Consider the following 23,526-nt stretch of genomic DNA (forward strand, 5'->3'; position numbering starts at 1 on the left):
CTACAAAGAAAGTACTGAGGTATCTGCAAGGAATGAAGGATCATATGCTCACTTATAAGAGATCTGATCACCTTAAGGTGATTGGATATTCACATTCAGATTTTCCGAATGCGTGGATTATAGAAAATCTACTTTTGGCTATTTGTTCTTTTAACCAAATTAGTGATTTCATGTAAGTGTGAAGCAGTTTGTCATTGCTGCATCCACTATTGAAGCTGAATTCCTAGCATGCTTTGAGGCTACGATTTATGGTTTTTGGCTGCAGAACCTTATTTCAAGACTTGGAATTGTCGACATTATCACCAAGCTGCTGAAAATTTATTGTATTAATTCCGCAACAGTCTTCTTTTCTAAGAAAGACAAGTATTCGAAAGGTGCTAAGCTTATAGAATTAGAATACTCTGTCGTTAAAGAAGAAATTCGGAAACAAAAATGTGTCAATCAATCACATTAGCACAAAGCTTATGGTTGCATATCCATTAACAAAAGGTATGCCCCCTAAGACATTTACGGATCATGTCGAAAGAATGGGAATTCTTAGATATTATCCTTGATGTAATTTAAGTTTTACATGATTGACACTTTAAGCTCGTTTATTTTGTTTCTGATATAAAGTAATGAATCTTGTTTTTTTTATGATTAGTATATATGTGAATGCATTATATGGTCAAGATTCGGACCATTATGAATACCTTATTATGTGTCATGTTAAGTGTGAAGCTAGTATTGTGATACATGGAAGGAACTATGTCGACAAATTGACGTACAACCGCTATGGTCTTTATTAGTTTTCATGCTTAATAGAGACTTTACGATATAACCGATATTATGATGGATTTATCTTATATTATGCGCAATTATGTTTATTATTAAGTCATATGGTACCTAATGACACATGAGCAAAGTGAGAGGATGTTGGACTTTATTTTATAATGCCCATGTATGTGTCTGGCCCAAGTGTAATACCAATTTATGTGCTTGATACGTAATCAGGTTAAATCCTATTGGTTAATTAAAATAAAAGTAACTTCCCTATATACCCTGATGATGGGTCTATATAAAGATAAATCCGATGGATTAGTCATCTCTCAACCCATTATGCAGTTTTTCTGAGCCATCAAAAGAAAGCTCTTAAGTATAAAGGGTCAAGAGGGAGAAATTAATTCCGGTGATTCCGTCACTGTCTCCGTTGGTCTCGTCATGGATCGATGTAGGTTTTTTCGATCTCTAATGTTTTGTGAAAATCATCTAGTTTTAAAATCTTGACTGATCAAGATCGTTTAAATTATGTTTACAAAATAATGTCATTTAAAACACATTTTTGTAGTTCTCCACACATTACGTGCTTTGCATAGGACCATGTTTCGGAAGGAGAGAAAATAACTATTTTTTTACATCTAGTTACGAAATTAACTGCATGTGCAAGCAGTTCAATTATTTTTGCGAAACAATGATTAAACGACACAAGAATTACCCTTATCCTCAAAACATGACACCACTCTCTAAATCCAATCTTTCTCTACCCAGTCACGGACCCACAACGCGAAAAATAAAATAGGAAAAAAAAAAAAAAGAACTGCCGAAGATCTGATTCATACTTTATAGGCTGATAGCTATATATAATCGACGAGTTCGAGAATAAAGAAAATGGGAAGAGAGAGTTGGGTTCGTACTTTGGTTGCTCAGATTGCTATTTGCTTCGCTCTCTATTTCTCTCTCAATCTCGGTCGCCCTCAGAAATCTCTCTACGCAAACACAAGAAGTGAGAGTGAGAATGAGAAGAGTCCACTTGATTTGCATTTCATTAGTGTCAGAGGAGGTTCAAGGCCTCTCCACCAACAAGCCCTTCTTCTTAAACAGGTTTTTATTTTATTTTTATAAAGATGATATTTAATCTGGCTTATGATCTTCTTTATTTTTCTTGCTATGATTTATATGGGTTGCAATTGTATAGAGGCTTGTCAGAAGTGTATAAATTCCTGAGATACCCGAGCAGGTGAGCCTGTTATAGGCCTCGGGGGATCAAGTATTTAAATTGTTTAATTTGTTTTTTTTTTTAAATTACATAAGAAACTTTCATATTAGCCCCTGAGAATTATTTCTTGAAATTAGCCTCCCTAAGTCTGTTGCATTAGAAACATGAATTTTTTAGCTTTGACTTCATTCAGAGCTCAAAATTTCGAGGTCATCGTTGATAAGATGGATTTTCTAGGCTAATAGATTATCAGTTTTGGCTGAGTTTCAAATTTCTTGTGCTTTTGAGTTTTGAGTAATATAAGCCTGGTTTTGCATTTAATTTAATTTAGTCTTTGAGTTTATACTGAAATTATGATTTATGAAGATGGACAAGGTGGTGAAGGCATTCAAGGCGAGGCTAGTCGTGAATGTTGGTGAGCTTGGTGAACACGATCCACTGATCCAAAACGTAAGGCCATTTTGATCTCAGAACTCGGAAGGAACAAAGAGTGCCCAAAAAAATAAAAGAAATTCTGGCCTTTTTTTTTCGGGACTGAAAAACAAAGCAAGTACATTTGTAGAGGCTATACCACAATTGAGTTTTCCCTGAAAAGAAGTGTTCAAATTAAAGTTTTTTTTTTAAAGCTTTCGTTTTTTTTTTTTTTAATTTTTTTTTATGTCGTAACTAGAATGCTCTTCTTTTACAGGCTACTCAATTGTTTGCATCAAGAAAAGTTCCATGGTATGAAAAGACTACTGTGAATGCATTTCATTCTGGTCTTATGATTTTGTTTGTATTTACGAAACCAATACGTTCAGGTACAATACACGAGCTTTGAGAGTACACCAAGAAGGTGGTTATTTTCTAAAGCGGGTCAATATAACTAATGCAAAGACGCTAGACATTATCGTAGTAAACACGGGGTTATTTCAGGTACGTATTTGTCTATTATGAAGGCTGAACACGTGAAACTGGAGGATCCTTTTTAATAATTTTCTGTCTTTTTAATGTTCAAGTTAAATGGAAAAAGTTGGAACTTAATGACATGGCGTACATGACTTGGATTGAATGATTGTTTTATTACCATAAAGTTTGGAGAGTCACGAATCAAAAGAAATGAGAAAACCAAGATGATATTTCTATTCAAGAGGACTGCCTTGACTAATTTATGAATATCTCGCAGAGTTTTGAAATCTTCTCATCTTGTATGCATCACTAAGGTCCTTTTTTTTTTTTTTTGGTAACGTAAACTTATTGGAACTTGAAGGATGTGACCGGAAGTCCTTTGAACGAGATGGAGAACAATCAATCTAATTTGTTGAAGACATCACTAGATGCGACGAATTGTAACTGGTAAAATCACGAACCACCATTTGTTACCTTCGGAAATTGGAAATATGTGAAACCATTTAGAGGCTCTATTCTCTCTCCATTCTGCTTACTGCATCTAAGTGGAGACATGAGATTCAAGTCAGTCTGTTTTTTAGGTGCAGCACACTTTAACAGTCTAAATTGCCAGTGGAAATGTTTTGTGGTTAGTATAATAATAGTTTTAAAGGCATTGGCATAAAAATATTAAAGATGTCCTTACAGAAATTTCTATCCATTATTTGAATGATCGAGTCACTGCATTAAATCTCCTTTATTTATTTCAGGCGAATAGTTGTTGGATTCGACCCGTTGGTTACTTGCGGAGGAAGAAACGATGGTGTTGAGACCAACCCAGTGTCCAGAGCTCTACAACAAGTGTTCATGAATTTCGAAGTGGTAAAAAGAATAGTGTTTACGAATTGAATTGTCACGTATTAATTTCTTGCCCTTCAATATATTAAAATCAATTTATGAATGACATTTAAATGCGAATAAACCCAATTCGCTCTTTTACCTGTCTTCTTCAGAATGCTTACATAAGTTCAAAGGATTGTAGAAATAATGGAACAATTTCTTACATCGAGAACCCGGGCCAATCTTCCGTCAGCCATAGATCAGAATTTCGAGGGTGATTCTCTATTAGTGTTTTGTGAACTTACAATTTATCTTCGTAAAACCGACCTATAAATTATTTATTTGTTTTGTGATTTTTTTTTTTTTTTCCATTAGACAATGCTCACCAAATAAGCCAATCTATTTTGTTTTTCTCACTGTCATTTTTGTCTTTGTTGTCGGTTTCTAGAGAATTCACAGATGGTTTTTTGCTTCATAGAGTGAGCACGCTAGAGCTTGTGAGTTTTGACATTTTATTTTTTCCAGTGAGGTTGAACAAGCTGGAAAAGATTATATAATTTTTTTTCTGTTGATTGATGTTTGAATAACTAATTGGTTATGCTTATGGTTTTACGGCAGGTAACATATTTTGTCACCTTAGGTGGTGAAGTTGTGCACAAAAGTGCCCTTCTCCAGAGAAGAACGGAGGCCATTTAGATTCCATTTATTTCATACTCAATAATGTCCATAGTTTTGAATTCCATATTCTTTTGAGAAAATGAAATTTGGTTTGGCTTCCTTTAAGATGTAGAATTATTGTTAGGGATATTGTTAGCAGGAGCTACAGTAAGTCTAGGGATATTGTTAGCAATGAGATTCCCATCTCAATCTGATTTTATATGTTCTTAAAGTGTATTTCAATAAAGCCGGAAGAATCAGGCTTTACAGGCAATAAAGATATAATCTTCCAGCTGAAAATGCTATAAATGATGGTTCCATCTGGCAAGAACTCTGAATCATTCTCTTGAAGCTCATCCTCTTCATCATAAATAATCCGCTTGCCTCGAAATGACCTGACCCAATAGGGAAAGAGATTCCTTTTGCAAGTTCGTTATTACGGGTAGTTCCTACAAAGCAAAGTATCATACTAATGACGTAGATGCTACATGTTCATGAAGTTCATGTATATAGTAATCCTAGAATTGATCCATCAAACTATCTCAACCATTAATTATAGAGAGACATATAATCAAAAGAATCGTCTATTAGAAGCATATAAGCGATCCTAATCATGAACTAACACGGAGGTAATCATTGATGCCAAGTTCTTGTTTCCCCATTCATTAGATAGAGAAGATTACCAAGATTTTGTGATCTGCTGCCTAACTCATTTCAATTCAATTAGCAACATGAAACATACAGCTGATAGCTAAGTTCGGATATACTGAGCTTTTGTCATTCATGAGTCACGCTGAGAATAAAGGCAGGGCCCAGTCCTTATGGAAGGCAACCCCAACTGGAACTCTCTCTTCGGAGACGATGATACCAATTATCAATGCCCACGAATCCTATCCTTCTTCCCCTTCCCCCACTGCCTCGGAGTTGGTTTCTCGATGGGAGCCAGTTCCCGACTCTCTAACAGTAGAGATACCATTAATCCTAGATGTCGAAAATCCCATTTCCTATGAAAAGAGGGAAGAAGCCCTAAGACGGTTAATGAACAACAAACGGCATGAACCTATAAAGAACCATAACCAATTGGACTGCATTAAGGAGAAATTGGTTTCGAAAAACTAGCGCCCAAAGTACCACCTTAGGGTCAAGCCGACCCCTTAGAGTAGAAACCGATCGATCACTTGAAATTCGTAGCATGCGCTAAGAATCATTTCTCACTCGTGAAGCCGCAAAAAAAAATATATCAATTTTGTTTCTATAGTATATATAAATATGGAAAGGAAAAAAAAAAAGAAAAAAAAAGAAAAGAAAAGGCATTTATGTACTTCAAATTCGAAGTTAAAATAAAACTATTTATTTATTTTTTCTTGCTGAAACTATTTTCCAAACCTCCAAAGAAACATTTAGATTTTTTTACTCTGAAAATTTACAAATTAGTCTTCTCTGAAACGTTTTTTTTTTCAAATTAGCTCTTCATGAGTTGCTATGGCTCTGTCCCTGATTGTTAGGATGTTTATGCTGTTATTATTTGGGTCATGTTCATCATTCCAATAACGGCTATTTTTTAAATTGTTTAATCTTACAATCTAACGAGTTATTTTTTCATGTTTCTCTTCATTTATAAGATCTTCACCTATTGTTCAACACCCTCATTTACGTTCTCTCTTCTACTAGATTAGTCTGTATTTAAAGAAAGTCTTGCCTCAACACTTAGAGTTCTCGAGACTTTGTTCTCGGTACCTTGTGTATTTCGTGAGATATTGTTATACTAATTTTTCAAGTCAACAATTTGGCACTAGAAGGAGGGGGATAACGCTGAAGTTCAATGACTAGCTCGTCAACCCAACTGACAACGTCACCGTCATTGATCACGATCATGAGATCGGTACCACAACCGCACATTTCCTTTCAAAGCGGAAGAGATTGTTGAGCTCCTTCCTCGGCCTAGCTTGGCCGAGCAGTTCAAGGAGATACAAGACATCTCGTAGTTCTGGAAGCCATCAACATGGAACTGAGGGGGAAACTCCAAGCGAAGAAGGTCACGCTGCGAAGTGCAGTAGTGATTCCAGCAGAAGAACCGTCACACCGGTCTGGGAAAGAAACCCATGGAGAAGGAGCCGCGGACTAAGAAGTCTCGAAAGCACGGATTCTTAAGCGTACCAAGCCAGTCAAGAAAAAAATTCATGATCGCTATCAACCATCGACCGAGAAAAGTCGTCACAGATCGTGCGAGATCACAAAAGATGCTTGGAGACTAGAGACAACGAGAGCACCAATGAGACCAACTTCAAGAGATTGGAGTGTCTAATTGAAGAAGTGGGCTTGGGAGAAAAGGAGCCGACCCTTAAGATAAGGGAAACTGTATCCTCATTCACAACGCGAGTTTTAGAACACCTACTGCCAGATCGCTTCAAAATGTCGAGCATCCTGGCGTACGATGGGAAGACCAACAACCAAGGATTACCTTGAACCTTTTCATCAAAGATGCTCTTGCAGGGAACAGGTTATGAGGTGATGTGCCAAGCTTTCTCTATCACCGTTGGAGGCTCGGCCAAAAGGTGTACATAAAACTCAGGCCAAACTCAGTGGGTTCCTGGAAGTAGCTGGCGCGAATGTTCATGGAACAGTTTGTCGGCTTAAGCTTTGGAAAATATCTCAAAGAAAGACTCCTGGCAGTTAGACATGCCAATGATGAAGCACTGAAAAACTATAGGAACTACTATTCAGAGCAAGCGTTACAAGTAGACGAGCTCAACGAAGACTTCAAGCTCTTCGAGATCACAACAATGATCCGAGCATAATCAAAATTTTGGTGGTTGCTTAAGAAAACAAGTCCCCTGGACTATAACAATTTTATGAAGGGAGCTCAAAAGTAGATCAACGTTCAAGAAGCGAGGTTGGTAGCGAGAAAGGTTGAGAATCTAAAACCTCGACGAGAAGAGCAAATGGAACATCAGTCCGAGGACACACGTCCCCTGAAGAAGATCCGATTGGGAGTGGGACCACAAAATCCGTTCGCGGTTAAGTATGATAAATATCATCCCCTGAATGCTTTGATAGAAGAAATATCCAACCTTACTCAAGACCAAGAAGACTTTGCGAAGCCAAATCGGATCAAGAATGACATCTCAAAAACAGATAAAACAAAATACTACGGGTTCCACCACGATGTCAGTCACAAGACTGCAGATTGCTTCAACTTGCAAGAGGCCATAGAAGCCTTAATCTGCAAAGGGGTGTTGAAGAGGTTCCGAGTAGATTAGAAGAAGCACGAGGAGCAAAAGAAGGAAACATACGCGGAAACCTCTTTAATCGCGGGAGGAAACGTGAGGATCGCCCTGAAATGTTACGTTAGAAGCTCAAGCGGGGCACCGAAAAATCTTCTTCACTGCTGAGAAAAGGCCGACCAAGATCATCAAGCCCGGTTTGGAACCCATCACCTTCACAGTAGAAGATGCCTGGTGGGTAATGTTCTCTCACAACGATCCACTGGTGATCTTGGCTCTCATTGGAAACAAGAACATTTATCGGATCTTAGTAGATACCGGTAGTGCTGTCGATGTTGGAATTGATCTAGGGTTTAAGAAAAAGATTAAACGCTTCGGGAAGCGGCGGAATTTTAAAAAAAATTATTTACAAGTAAAAACAGTTTTTACTAACCTAGACAAAGAGCAAGTACATGTAATTAAAAACTAATATGAGCTAAGAAGTTTACTAACCTTTCTTGAAGCTTGATCTTTGAGAAGCTCTTAGAAAGTTGCAACGCTCGTCTCCCCTCGCAGCACGTCTCTCTTTCTTTCCTCGACACCTCGAGCAACCACGAAAGTTTCTATCACTAAATCACTCGAAATAAAGGAATTAGTGAGTGGGCACTTTTAAACACTATAACTTTAGAACGAGTCTTGAAGTCGCAGAGCTAAACACTAGGTCGAGTGAGGACCTAGGTGCCAAAACAAGAAAAATCGAAAATAAACTAGAGAGAGAGAGAGGAGTTTCGGCCAAAGTTCTAGAGAGAGAGTCTCTGAAATCTCTTAAACTTGGATCAATGAAATGTGTGGAATGAGGCTGCTATTTATAGGAGAGGTCTCACCTTCAATAAGGTAGTTTCCTCTTCTATAGAATATCACATATTCATGAGCAAATATTGCCCATTTCCCTCTTATTCCACACGGCCAAGGTAGCCTTCTAGAAGGCTTGGATTTGTTTCCTTTTTTGTTCCTTGCCTTGCCTTTCTCTTACTTGGCCGATTACCCTAGTGCATCTACATGCAAATTTGTTTCCTCTTTTTCTTTTGGCAAGTATCTAAATACATTTATGCACAAAATAAACTCTCTTTCTCTTAGGTATTTGGGCGCCCATATTTTCTCTAGAAGGAGCTTCTAGAAGCTTCTTCATTTGTTCATAACAACATGAGAAAGGCCCATTAAGAATTTTCAATAAAATTCTTATGAAATGAAATAAATCCACAAGGCCCAATGATCAAGTCATGGCCGAGTATTATTAAGTCATCAAATGAACTTGTCAAAAAATTTATTGACATTCATTTCATCATATGTCTCAAAAGACAAAAATACCCTTTTGACTATTTTCGTTCTCGTTTTGACTTAGCTTCCAGTTTAACTATTCCTATCGATGTGATTCGTGACAGTGACCTCATGGACCCAAATGAACAAAGCTTGAGCTAAACACTTGGACTCAAAAGTTCACAAACCTTTTCCAAGTTTAGCTTAACGCCAACTGAATCCACTAAAGAGCTGACACTGAAAATCTCTCGGTTCAAATGAATTTATTTTCTACTCAAGAATTCACCTAATTATAATGAGCGGATCCACTGAATATTATCTATGCTACCCTTCATGAATGTCATCAGCTAGTCGGGATTTACTAAATTACCATTTTACCCTTCTAGCTGTTATTTCCTCAACTCCTTTGTCGCTTGTGAATAAGTTAGAAACAATGTATTGACGAGGAGCTAACAAGTCACATTGTTTCATCCAAAAGAGTCAGGACTCAATTTGGACACTGGCCAGTTCATTTATTCACACTCCAAGGAACAAAGCATGAGGTGACATACATTGCATTTCAGCAATCTTGTACATGAATTCCATATCTATGAGAACTTCACAAAGTTACTCATGACATTCTCACAACTTAGTACTTCACCAATAGGCCCTGTTCGGAATCACATAGTGAGTCCGAACTCTGACTTTCTCAAATGAGAATACTAAGCTGTGAAATGGCATGTCTCATTTCAGGATTAAGGTAAGCATGATGCAATTCATACATAGTGACTTCGAGACATAAGAGGTTAAATGGTTTGTTCTTATCTTGTCTCTAGAAGTGCACTGGTCAATTCAGTACCTTCGGAAGATACCTAGAAGAACTATAGAGTCTCCAACTCTCAATGCCTCATAACCAGACATCATAGATTCTTCTAACAATCGTACTGAGGTCAAATAGTCCTTTGACCCTAAGATTGCGAATATATCGTTTTAAGCAAACTACGAAGAGTTTGTTCATGCAAATCTACATTTGTCTCTTCGTAAGTTGTTAAGTTTGTTTATGGACTAAAAGACTAAGGTTTTATCATAAAGCTTCAAACAAGGAAGATTGAATGAACGTTTCAACTTTATTAATGAATGAATAGGCAATTACAAGCAAGAGTCTTCGTAATACTATATTACATCAAATGTACACAAATAGACACTACTACTCTTCTTGTGGGCACCATTGACAACAGTCGATGTTCCTTACAAAGAAACATTCGACAGGATGGCCTCAAGAAAGATTCCTTGTCTCCCTCCTCGGAAAATCTCTATGGATTCACAGGTGATTCCATAAGACCAAGACGCATCATCTCGGTCCCATTAACCGTGGGATAAAACCCGAGAACCAAAACCACAAAGACCCAATGGGTAGTGGTGCCGGGCAAATCATTATTCTATGCAATCATCGGAAGACCCACTTTGCATGCACTTGGAGCCATAGCCTCGGTGGAATACCTTAAGATGAAATTCCCAACCGACCAAGGGATCGGTGAAGTGCAAGGAACGCAGGCGCTTGCGAGGAGTTGCTACGCTGACTACCTAAAAAGCAGCCACGATAGTAATGTCCACAAGATGATGACAATCACAACATATTTCGATCAACGCCTCCCGAGCCGAGGAGCAATTGGCCCAGGAGATGAAGTCAAAGAAGTCATTTCATATCCCGAGCACCCACAAACGAAGCTCAGAATCGAAAAATATCTTGAATCATGTACTAAAAAAGATCTTATCTCGCTTTTGTAAAAAAAATTATATGTCGTTGCTGTTGGAATCGATCTAGGGTTTAAGAAAATAATTAACGCTTCGGGAAGCGGCGGAATTTTAAAAATTTTCTTTTATAAGTAAAAACGATTTTTACTAACCTAGACAAGTGCAAGTGCATGTAATTAAAAACTAATATGAGCTAGAAGTTTACTAACCTTTCTTGAAGCTTGAACTTTGAAGAAGCTTTTGGAAAGTTTGCAACGCTCGTCTCCCCTCGCAGCACGTCTCTCTTTCTTTTCTCGGCACCTCGAGCAACCACGAAAGTTTCTATCACTAAATCACTCGAAAAGAAGGAATCAGTGAGTGGGCACTTTTAAACACTACGACTTAAGAACAAGTCTTGAAGTCGCAGAGCTAAACACTAGGTCGAGTGAGGACCTAGGTGCCAAAACAAGAAAAATCGAAAATAAACTAGAGAGAGAGAGAGAGGGGCGGCAACCACAAGTTCTAGAGAGAGAAACTCTCAATCTCTAACTTATGTGGAATGAGAAAAATGAGAAGAATGAGGCTCCTATTTATAGGAGAGGTCTTACCTTCAATAAGGTAGTTTCTTCTTCTATAGAATATCACATATTCATGAGCCAATTTCCTCTTTTCCTCTATGATGCACTCGGCCAAGGTGGGCTTCATTAAGCCTTGGATTTGTTTCCTTTTTTGTTCATTGCCTTGCATCTTACTTGTGTTGGGCGCCTACCTCTTATTTCCCTTAGAGGAAATTTGTTTCCTCTTTTTCTTTTGGTAAGTATCTTCATACATTTATGCACAAAATATTCTCTCTTGTTTCTTGGGTATTTGGGCGCCTATAACTTATCTAGAAAGGCCTTCTAGAAGCTTTTCCACTTGTTCATGACAACATGAAAAAAAGGCCGATTAAGAATTTTCAATAAAATTCTTATGAAATGAAATTAATTCACGAGGCCCAATAATCAAGTTATGGCCGAGTGACATTAAGTCATCAAATGAACTTGTCAAAAAATTTATTGACATTCATTTCATCATATGTCTCAAAAGACAAAATTACCCTTTTGACAATTTTCGTTCTTGTTTTGACTTAGCTTCCAGTTTAACTATTCCTATCGATGTGATTCGTGACAGTGACCTCATGGACCCAAATGAACAAAGCTTGAGCTAAACACTTGGACTCAAAAGTTCACAAACCTTTTCCAAGTTTAGCTTAATGCCAACTGACTCCACTAAAGAGCTGACACTGAAAATCTCTCGGTTCAAATGAATTTATTTTCTACTCAAGAATTCGACCTAATTATGATGAGCGGATCCACTGAATATTATCTATGTTTACCCTTCATGAATGTCATCAGCTAGTCGGGATTTACTAAATTACCATTTTACCCTTCTAGCTGTTATTTCCTCAACTCCTTTGTCGCTTGTGAATAAGTTAGAAACAATGTATTGACGAGGAGCTAACAAGTCACATTGTTTCATCCAAAAGAGTCAGGACTCAATTTGGACACTGGCCAGTTCATTTATTCACACTCCAAGGAACAAAGCATGAGGTGACATACATTGCATTTCAGCAATCTTGTACATGAATTCCATATCTATGAGAACTTCACAAAGTTACTCATGACAGACTCACAACTTAGTACTTCACCAATAGGCCTTGTTCGGAATCACATAGTGAGTCCGAACTTTGACTTTCTCAAATGAGAATACTAAGGTGTGAAATGGCAAGTCTCATTTCAGGATTAAGGTAAGCATGATGCAATTCATACATAGTGACTTCGAGACATAAGAGGTTAAATGGTTTGTTCTTATATTGTCTCTAGAAGTGCACTGGTCAATTCAGTACCTTCGGAAGATACCTAGAAGAACTATAGAGTCCCCAACTCTCAATGCCTCATAACCAGACATCATAGATTCTTCTAACAATCATACTGAGGTCAATAGTCCTTTGACCCTAAGATTGCGAATATATCGTTTTAAGCAAACTACGAAGAGTTTGTTCATGCAAATCTACATTTGTCTCTTCGTAAGTTGTTAAGTTTGTTTATGGATTAAAAGACTAAGGTTTTATCATAAAGCTTCAAACAAAGAAAGAATGAATGAACGTTTCAACTTTTTATTAATGAATAAGCAATTACAAGCAAGAGTCTTCGTAAGACTATATTACATCAAATGTACACAAATAGACACTACTACTCTTCTTCTGGGCACCATTGAAAACAAACTCCCACTTGACTCAAAGAAGATGTGAGTAGTCCTTTATGCCTAATCCCTCTCGATGTTGGTCGAAGACCATGTTCGCTAGGGCCTTGGTGAATGGATCTGCCAGAGATCTATTTCACCTCCACGTCTCCGCGTTGCGCGATCTCTCGAATCAAATGGTATTTCCTCTCAATATGTTTAGAGCGCTTATGTCTTCTAGGTTCCTTTAAGTTAGCGACAGCCCCACTATTATCACAATAAAGGGTTATGGGCTCGTCGACGTTTGGAACAACTTCCAAATACTTAAGGAATTTTCTAAGCCATACAGCCTCTTTGGATGCTTCACAAGCAGCCACATATTCTGCTTCCATTGTGGAGTCAGCAATGCAAGATTGCTTAATACTTCTCCACACAACAGCTCCACCATTAAGGATGAACACAGATCCCGAAGTGGATTTCCTGGAATCCTTATCCGCTTGAAAATCGGAGTCGGTATATCTCGTCATAGTCAGGTCAGTACCTGAGTATGTAAGCATCAAGTTCCTAGTTCTTCGAAGATACTTAACAACATGCTTAACAGCAATCCAGTGCTCGGGTCCAGGGTTGGATTGGAAACAGCTAACTACGCCAACGATGAAACAGATATCAGGTCTAGTGCAAAGCATAGCATATATGAGGCTTCCTACGGCAGAGGCGTAAGGAATCTTCCTCATGTCTTCAATCTCTTGTGCAGTCTTGGGAGACTGGTCCTTAGAGAGTGTCGAATTGCTTTGCCAGCCAGACCTTAACCTCAAATAACTTACCCACGTCACTACCAATGAGTAGTATATCATCGACATATAGTACCAGAAACACAACTTTGCCTTCGCGTATTAACTTGTAAACACAAGGCTCATCTATTGACTGTTCAAAGCCAAAGCTCTTTACAGTTTCATCGAATCTAATATTCCATGACCTAGATGCTTGCTTTAGTCCATAAATAGATTTAAGCAACTCACAAACCTTGGTCTCTTGACCTTTATTCACGAAACCGTCTGGTTGAGCCATGTAAATGCGCTCGTCTAGATTGCCATTCAGAAAGGCTGTCTTGACATCCATTTGCCAGAACTCATAGTCGAGAGCTGTAGCTATGGATAGGAGTATGCGGATGGATTTAAGCATCGCGACTGGCGAGAAGGTTTCTTCATAGTCAATCCCTTCTTGTTGGGTATAACCCTTCGCCACAAGTCATGCTTTGAACGTCTCGACGTTCCCATCAGGACCCCTTTTCTTCTTGTATATCCACTTACACCCTATGGGTTTAATCCCTTCAGGAAGGTCTACAAGTTTCCAGACTTTGTTGACATACATCGATTGCATTTCAACTTTCATGGCGTCAAGCCAAAGGTTTGATTCAGAACAAGCCATCGCTTGGCTATAGGAAACAAGATCATCCATGTCAGAGACGGCTACAAGAGAGTCTCCATAAGACATGTACCTGTCAGGCTTTTGAACAGCCCTCCCACTACGTCGAAGTACTACTTGACGAGATTCTGATGAGTTAGGTTGTGTTTCAGTTGGGGTAAGAACAGTTCTTACAGATGAGGTAGAAGCTTCCTCAACCAACTTTTCTTCAAGCACAATTTTGCTTCTAGGTTTCGCATCCTTCATAAAGTCCTCCTCAAGGAAACGAGCATTCGTGCTAACGAAAGTCTTATCGTCCTCGGGACTATAGAAAGTAAAAACCTTTGGTTTCCTTCGGATATCCTACAAACAGGCACAATTCTGACCTACTAGCCAACTTGCTAGTCTTTTGCCTTAGCACATGTGCAGGGCAACCCCAAATTCGGACGTGGCCCAAACTTACTTTACGGCCAGTCCATCTTTCATAAGGAGTACCAGGAACCGTTTTAGACGGAACTTGGTTCAGAATGTAAGCGGCTGTTTCGAGGGCATATCCCCAAAAGGAAAGCGGGAGTGATGAGTAACTCATCATCGATCTAACCATCTCCATAACAGTTCGGTTTCTTCTCTCTGACACTCCGTTTTGTTGAGGTGTGGCAGGTGCGGTAAGCTGAGAAGCAATACCTTCTTCTTTAAGAAAGTCATCGAACTCTCCAGACATATACTCACCACCTCGATCAGATCGAAGGGTTTTGATCACTTTGCCAGTTTGCTTTTCCACTAAAGCCCTAAAGACCTTAAATACGTTAAAGGTCTCGGATTTGTGTTTGAGCAAATAGACAAACCCATATCGTGAGTAATCATCAGTGAAGGTAACGAAGTATTCGTATCCTCCACGTGCCTGTTGGCTGAGCGGACCACATACATCAGAATGTATTAGTTCCAGCAACTCAGTGGCTCTTCGACCTTTATCAGAGAAAGGTCGCTTAGTCATTTTTCCTTCTATGCGGGATTCACAAGTAGGTAGTGAACCTATTGCAGAGGCTTGGAGTGGACCATCCCTCACAAGTCTCTTAATCCTTTCTAGACTGATATGACCAAGTCTTAAGTGTCATAGGTGTGTTGATTTTGTTAGATCGGAGGATTCAGAAAGTTTGATCCTCTTTGGCTCCCTAATTAGATCATTATCTATTTCGGTGTCTAAAAGAGAAGGTTGAGTGGGGTAGATGTAGAAAAGAGCATTCTTCATACATGCATCAGTGACAAAAGAATTATCAGGAAATGAAATACGAATTCCATTCTTAATGAACTTTAAACAATAATCTTGCTCACGAAGACGAGCAACGGATATTAAGTTCTTCCCAAAGGTAGGAACAAAATATACATTATTCAAGTTTAAAGTGCGGTCTTCAAAAGACAGCGTCACGGATCCCACAGCCTTTGCAGACACCAGGCTCCCATCACCCCATTTGAAACAGAACTCGCCTTCCTCCAAGCTTTTGGTTTTCTTGAAACCATTCAAGGAACAACAAATATGGTTAGTAGCAGCGGAGTCAAGAATCCACGTTGATACATTATCAGCTACTAAGCATGCTTAGGTAACTAGTACAATACTATGTTCCTTTGCTTTGAGATTGGCAGGACAGTTCTTTTTATCGGCCTTGTGAGGTCTCTTCTTAGTTCCAGAGGCGGAGGCTTTTTGCTCAGTAGCATGTGCCTCTCCTTGATTCCTCTTTCTCTTAGTGAGACCTACAGCAGTGTGAAGTTCCTTCATAAGCTTGGTAACAGTGTACTCTAGCTTGTTTATGGAGTAGTTCATCTTGGAGGTATCAAGAGATGCGGGGAGAGTTTCTAAGATCATATCTATGACATTCTTCCCATCAGTCTCAGCTCCTAGGATTTCCATTTTATTTAGAAAACTAATGATCAGTATCATAAAGTCTCTAACAGGAGTCCTACCCTTCATATGACAGTTCATAAACTGTCGGACTGCTTGTTGCCTTGTTTAACGCCTTTGCCCTCCAAACATCTCAAGGAGATTGTAGAGCATGTCAGCGGCAGTCTCGAAGTCACGATGTTGCTCTTTCAGCATATTGTTCATAGATGCCAAGATATAGAACCTCACAATCTCATCGGATCGAAGCCAGGCCGCTAAGGCATCATTGTCCTCTTGAGTTGAATCATCATTCGTCAGAGGAGGACACGGGGTGGTGAGTACCCATTTGTGCTTGTTAACGGTAGGTATTATGTCGAGGTTACGTTTCGAGTCTATGTAGTTTTCGTTTTTGAGTTTGTTCGAGGAAAGAATGAAAGAGAGAGAGTTGGGAGACATATTTCCTATAAAAGTTGAAACAAGTTTATGATTAGTCTTTGGTTTAGGATTTAATTTTGTTTAAGACTTTATAAAATCCAAAGGTGTTATGAACGAAATGACACTTTACTCCTTCGAGGGAAGGCCGCAACGAGTCTCCTTTCATAAGTAAATGACTCATCATTAATGCATAGCCAAGATGTCAATACATCAATTTTGACTAGCCACCTTGTAAATTGGTTTGATCACTCACATCCTTTCGCAGAGCCTCGAGGGAGGATTACTAGGGATTGAGTCTTAGTGTGTAACCAACCACTTAGTCCAAAAGATTGACTTTGAAAAACAATCCGCCGAGGGGAGGTCTTGTCATCATCGTCTCACTCTCGGACGTAGCTCATTGAGCAATGATCAGAGCAAAGCGCCCTTGAGTACTCTCATTTAAGAGAGGGCCATGAGGGTGACTCTTAGTCCGGCGACACTTGCACTTTTCATTAGTGTTGGGGATCGTGGGTTACAAACAACAAGTATAACCCTCCCACTTAGTTTTTGGAGTTGGTTCATCGACTCTTTTAAGTTCGGAAACAAATTTCCTAGTTAGAGAGCGACAGAGCAGACAACTAGAAGAGAATCCTAGATCGACATGTTCAGAGTAGTATTAGTGCATAAAGGCACAAGGTACATACTCGATCTTTTCCTATTTTCTATTTCGGAAAAGTGCGTGAGGGAAGTGTGAACTTCAACTCACTCGAACACTTGAAAGTTTGAGATTACACGTCTTTTTATTTTTCGGCTTGTCTAAAAGGAGACCTCCCACTCAAATTTTCAAGAGCATATAGATTTTTAACATATGTGATATAGATATAGTTTTGAAAACATTTTGAAAATTTATTTGATTTGGATGACAAAATATTTTCAAGTTTGAAAGTGAAAACGGTTTTTCAAAATTCAAACTAGTTTTGTAAAAATTCAATTTCAATTAAACTTTCAAAAATCAAAACATTTTAATCTTTACACATCATGTTTATAATCATATGAAAAATATTTTTGCTCAAGAAAATTTTCTCATTAGAGTTCTATAACTCATGGTAGTGGGGTTTGAAAATCCGGATTTCTAAAAAACTGGAGTTTCAGACAGCCGCGCACCTCGGAGTAAAATCGCCATATCTGGCGTCTCCGATGTCCTTTTGAGCCGAAACCGGTGGCATTCGACAGAGGACAGACAGAGCTTTAATTTGATTCAAGAATCTTTAAATTTCGATTTCTGAGCAGAGAGTTATGCCACTTTTAATGCGGGTTTACTCCAGCTCGACGAAAAAGAAATAATTAAAGCTTGGTCCTTTTTAGGTGCGAAAAAGAATCGAGTGTAACGGAACGTTTTATGAAGTTGTTTAAAGCTTTTATTTGTGTTTTATTATCAGGGTAATAACATAGAATAAAAGAAATAACAACATGCATAAAATGATTCAAGTAAACAAACGAAACTAGCAAGACAATATAACTAGTCACAAAAATTTACTCGAAATTTCTCAAACCTTTAAAACACGTTTTTCAATATAAAAAATTAAAAACTTTTAGAACTGATTCTAATGTGTTTTAAAAACATCCCAAACTCATAGAAAATTAACATGATTTTTAATTTAAAGACAAGAGCAATAAATTAAAAAAAAAACTAAGATTACAATTCTAACTTGTCACAAAATTAGTAAACTTTTGAAAACGATTTTCAAGCTCATAATTTTAAAAACATGTACATGCATATCTTTGACCATAGGTCTGATACCATTAGTTGGAATCGATCTAGGGTTTAAGAAAATAATTAACGCTTCGGGAAGCGGCGGAATTTTTAAAATTTTCTTTTATAAGTAAAAACGATTTTTACTAACCTAGACAAGTGCAAGTACATGTAATTAAAAACTAATATGAGCTAGAAGTTTACTAACCTTTCTTGAAGCTTGAACTTTGAAGAAGCTTTTGAAAAGTTTGCAACGCTCGTCTCCCCTCGCAGCACGTCTCTCTTTCTTTCCTCGGCACCTCGAGCAACCACGAAAGTTTCTATCACTAAATCACTCGAAAAGAAGGAATCAGTGAGTGGGCACTTTTAAACACTACGACTTAAGAACAAGTCGTGAAGTCGCAGAGCTAAACACTAGGTCGAGTGAGGACCTAGGTGCCAAAACAAGAAAAATCGAAAATAAACTAGAGAGAGAGAGAGAGGGGCGGCAACCACAAGTTCTAGAGAGAGAAGCTCTCAATCTCTAACTTATGTGGAATGAGAAAAATGAGAAGAATGAGGCTCCTATTTATAGGAGAGGTCTTACCTTCAATAAGGTAGTTTCCTCTTCTATAGAATATCACATATTCATGAGCCAATTTCCTCTTTTCCTCTATGATGCACTCGGCCAAGGTGGGCTTCATTAAGCCTTGGATTTGTTTCCTTTTTTGTTCCTTGCCTTGCATCTTACTTGTGTTGGGCGCCTACCTCTTATTTCCCTTAGAGGAAATTTGTTTCCTCTTTTTCTTTTGGCAAGTATCTTCATACATTTATGCACAAAATATTCTCTCTTGTTTCTTGGGTATTTGGGCGCCTATAACTTATCTAGAAAGGCCTTCTAGAAGCTTTTCCACTTGTTCATGACAACATGAAAAAAAGGCCCATTAAGAATTTTCAATAAAATTCTTATGAAATGAAATTAATTCACGAGGCCCAATAATCAAGTTATGGCCGAGTGACATTAAGTCATCAAATGAACTTGTCAAAAAATTTATTGACATTCATTTCATCATATGTCTCAAAAGACAAAATTACCCTTTTGACAATTTTCGTTCTTGTTTTGACTTAGCTTCCAGTTTAACTATTCCTATCGATGTGATTCGTGACAGTGACCTCATGGACCCAAATGAACAAAGCTTGAGCTAAACACTTGGACTCAAAAGTTCACAAACCTTTTCCAAGTTTAGCTTAATGCCAACTGACTCCACTAAAGAGCTGACACTGAAAATCTCTCGGTTCAAATGAATTTATTTTCTACTCAAGAATTCGACCTAATTATGATGAGCGGATCCACTGAATATTATCTATGTTTACCCTTCATGAATGTCATCAGCTAGTCGGGATTTACTAAATTACCATTTTACCCTTCTAGCTGTTATTTCCTCAACTCCTTTGTCGCTTGTGAATAAGTTAGAAACAATGTATTGACGAGGAGCTAACAAGTCACATTGTTTCATCCAAAAGAGTCAGGACTCAATTTGGACACTGGCCAGTTCATTTATTCACACTCCAAGGAACAAAGCATGAGGTGACATACATTGCATTTCAGCAATCTTGTACATGAATTCCATATCTATGAGAACTTCACAAAGTTACTCATGACAGACTCACAACTTAGTACTTCACCAATAGGCCTTGTTCGGAATCACATAGTGAGTCCGAACTTTGACTTTCTCAAATGAGAATACTAAGGTGTGAAATGGCAAGTCTCATTTCAGGATTAAGGTAAGCATGATGCAATTCATACATAGTGACTTCGAGACATAAGAGGTTAAATGGTTTGTTCTTATATTGTCTCTAGAAGTGCACTGGTCAATTCAGTACCTTCGGAAGATACCTAGAAGAACTATAGAGTCCCCAACTCTCAATGCCTCATAACCAGACATCATAGATTCTTCTAACAATCATACTGAGGTCAATAGTCCTTTGACCCTAAGATTGCGAATATATCGTTTTAAGCAAACTACGAAGAGTTTGTTCATGCAAATCTACATTTGTCTCTTCGTAAGTTGTTAAGTTTGTTTATGGACTAAAAGACTAAGGTTTTATCATAAAGCTTCAAACAAAGAAAGAATGAATGAACGTTTCAACTTTTTATTAATGAATAAGCAATTACAAGCAAGAGTCTTCGTAAGACTATATTACATCAAATGTACACAAATAGACACTACTACTCTTCTTGTGGGCACCATTGACAACAGTTGCATGGTCTCAGGCCGATATGTTAGCGATAGATCCCGAATTAGCATGTCATTGTTGGCTTTGATGCCCACAAGAAGAGTAGTAGTTATTACTTATACGCATTTGTTGAAATAAAGTATCACAAAGACTCTTGCTTGTAATTGCTGAATAATTAATAAAGACTTGAAACTTTCATTCAATCTTCCATGTTTGTTTGAAGCTTTTTGATAAACCTTAGTCTTTAGTCTTTAAACAAACCTAACAACAAATGAAGAGTCAAATACAGATTTGCATGAATAAACTCTTCATGGTTTTCTTAAAACAGTATATTCACAATCTAAGGATCAAAGGGCTATTGATCTCAGTATGATTGTTAGGAGAACCTATGATGTCTGGTTATGAGACATAGAGAGTTGGAGACTCTATAGTTCTTCCTAGGTATCTTCTGAAGATACTGAATTGACCAGAGCACTTCTAGAGACAGTATAAGAACAAACCATTTAACATCTTACCTCAATCCTGAAATGAGACATGTCATTTCATAGCTTACATACTCTCATTTGAGAAAGTCAGAGTTCTAGATTCTCTATGTGATATAGACAAGACCTATTGATGAAGTACTAAGTTATGAAGATGTCATGAACAACTTTGTGAAGATATCATAGATATGGAATTCACGTACAAGATTGATGAAATGCAATGTATATCACCTCATGCTTTATTCCTTGGAATGTGAATAAATGAACTGTACAGTGTCCAAATTGAGTCATGACTCTTTTAGATGAATCAATGTCACTTGTTAGCTCCTCTGCAATACATTGTTTCCAACTTATTCACAAGTGACAAATGAGTTGATGATATTCATGAAGGGTAAACATAGATAACATTCAATGGATTCACTCATCTCAATTAAGTAGAATTTTGAGTAGAAAATACATTCATTTGAACCGAGAGATTTTCAATGTCAACTCTTTAGTGGAGTCAGTTGACATTAAGCTAGAACTTGGAATAGGTTTGTCAACTTTTGTGTCCAAGCATGCTAGCTCAAGCTTTGTTCGTTTGGATCCATGAGGTAACTACCACAAGTCATTGGAGTAGGATTAGTTAAACTAGTATCTAAGTCAAAACAAGTTCCAGTGTTGAACTAGACGAATTTTACAAAAAGTGTCTGAAGGCTAACTTTGTCCATAAGGACATAAAATGGTATAAATGTCAAAATAAGATTTTTATGATGACAATTTGAGTTAATCCACGCGGCGATGATTAGATTTGGGCCTTGAGGATTGAATTACATTTTATGGAATTGTTGTCGCTCGTTTTCAGACAACGATTTAGAAGCCTCAAGCGGTTAGTCCCAAGGCCGGACCAAGTGGTCTCGCTTTGGCTTGAGCGTGTTGGACTCGATATCTCGAGTCTCCCCTTAGCTGTCAATGGTCCTTGAGCTCGCCGGCACACCTGAAAAATATAAGAGAACCGTGAGCTAAGAAGGAAAAACAGAGGGGGTGCTTCTGTTTCCCTCTCCGACGCTCAACAATAGTGGGATTGAGGTGGAGTATAGAGGTTATAGAGGGTGAGAGGCCAAAGATGAGTGAAACGATTGACTCAGCAGTTCGATAGTGTTTCAAAGCTCAAAAATGGATTACCTTTGGGAGAGGGCGAACCTCTGTATTTATAGCCGACCAAGGGGTGTTTTGAGCAACCCCTTGGCCGAGTGAGCTTTTGGGTCGGCCATTGGCCGGCTGAAGGGTTGGGCCGGCCAATACCCGAGTGAAATTTAAGTCAGCCATTGGACGGCCAAAGGTTTGGGCCGGCCAATGGCCGAGTGACACTTGAGTCGGCCATTGGCCGGTCGAAGGTTTGGGCCGGCCAATGGCCTAGTGACCCTTGAGTCGGCCATTGGCTGGAAAAAGGTTTGGTACGGCGAATGGCCGAGTGACCCTTGAATCAGCCATTGGCCGACCAAAGGCATGTACCGGCCAATGGTCGAGTGACCCTTGAGTCGGTCATTGGTCGGCCAAAGGTTTGGGCCGGCCAATGGTCGAGTGACCCTTGAGTTGGCCATTGGCCGGCCAAAGGTTGGACCGGCCAATGGCCGAGTGACCCTTGAGTCGGCCATTGGCCGGCCAAAGGTTTGGCCTGGCCAATAGCCGAGTGACCATTTGAGTCGGCCATTGGTCGGCCAAAGGTTTTGGCTGGCCAATGGCCGAGTGAATCTTAGGCCGGCCATTGGTTTGGACCGGCCAATGACTGAGTGAAACTTGGGCCGACCATTGATTTGGGCCGGCCAAAGGCCGAGGCAAGGTTGGGCCGGCCAATGGCCGAGGCAACATTTTGCCGCCTGGTGGCCGTCCGAGGCCTCACGTCAGTTGTGTGGGTCGAAGTGACGCCTTTGTCCTCGTTGGTTCGAGACGGGCCAATAACATTAGCCCCCCGAGTTTTTGGTCGAGTGTGGGTCGAGTGGAAACTCAGTACTTACGCTGACGTGCGGACATGGGACGAACGCTCTCGGGTTTGTGAGCGCGCCGTAAAAGGGCTTCTATTGCATCGCGAGGGACGACTTTGGTGCGTCACAAGGGACGACTTTCGTGGATCGCGAGGGACGGCTTTTGTGCGTCGCGAGGGACGGCTTTCGCTCATCCCGAGGGATGGCTTTTGTGCGTCGCGAGGGGCGGCTTTTGTGCGTTGCAAGGGATGGCTTTGGCGTGTCGCGAGGGACGGCTTTTGTGCGTCGTGAGGGACGGCTTTGGCGCGTCGCGAGGGACGACTTTTGTGCGTCGCGAGGGGTGTCTTTGGCGCGTCGCGAGGGACGACTTTTGTTGTCTTTCATTTTGCGCGTCTTATGTTCTCGACATACTATCGTAATCGATTCGCACGGTGTTGTTGATGTGCGTCTTATTTTCTCAATTTTCCGACGAAGGCGTAATCGATTCGCGCGTCTTGTCGGTGCATGGCTTATTTTCTCGACTTACCAATGAAGGCGTAATCGATTTGCACGGCTTTATTGGTGGTGCGCGGCTTATTTTCTCAATTTACCAATGAAGGCGTAATCGATTTGCACGTCTCGATG

At 39.2% G+C, this 23,526-nt stretch overlaps 1 protein-coding gene across 3 annotated transcripts; it reads left to right on the forward strand.

Annotated features, from left to right (window-relative positions):
• The first annotated feature begins 1,495 nt into the window (after positions 1 to 1,495).
• Positions 1,496 to 4,660, forward strand: LOC149397637 (Calcineurin-like metallo-phosphoesterase superfamily protein). 3 transcript variants are annotated; one of them, XM_089614094.1, is made up of 9 exons: positions 1,498 to 1,860; positions 2,342 to 2,425; positions 2,664 to 2,698; positions 2,776 to 2,890; positions 3,225 to 3,310; positions 3,613 to 3,724; positions 3,856 to 3,956; positions 4,131 to 4,211; positions 4,301 to 4,660. In XM_089614094.1, the coding sequence occupies exons 1-9, from the start codon at positions 1,648 to 1,650 to the stop codon at positions 4,302 to 4,304; spliced, it is 831 nt and encodes a 276-aa protein (XP_089470220.1). In that variant the 5' UTR covers positions 1,498 to 1,647; the 3' UTR covers positions 4,305 to 4,660. The 3 variants fall into 3 exon arrangements, with proteins under 3 accessions (XP_089470221.1, XP_089470220.1, XP_089470219.1); XM_089614093.1 differs by having other exon boundaries at positions 1,500 to 1,860; positions 4,131 to 4,179; XM_089614095.1 differs by lacking the exons at positions 3,856 to 3,956; positions 4,131 to 4,211 and having other exon boundaries at positions 1,496 to 1,860.
• The last annotated feature ends 18,866 nt before the right edge of the window (positions 4,661 to 23,526 follow it).

The sequence above is a fragment of the Urtica dioica genome, chromosome 5, assembly GCF_054948205.1.
Source record: "Urtica dioica subsp. dioica isolate 48M chromosome 5, U.dioica_male_clone48M_v1_H2, whole genome shotgun sequence".
Taxonomy (NCBI): domain Eukaryota; kingdom Viridiplantae; phylum Streptophyta; class Magnoliopsida; order Rosales; family Urticaceae; genus Urtica; species Urtica dioica.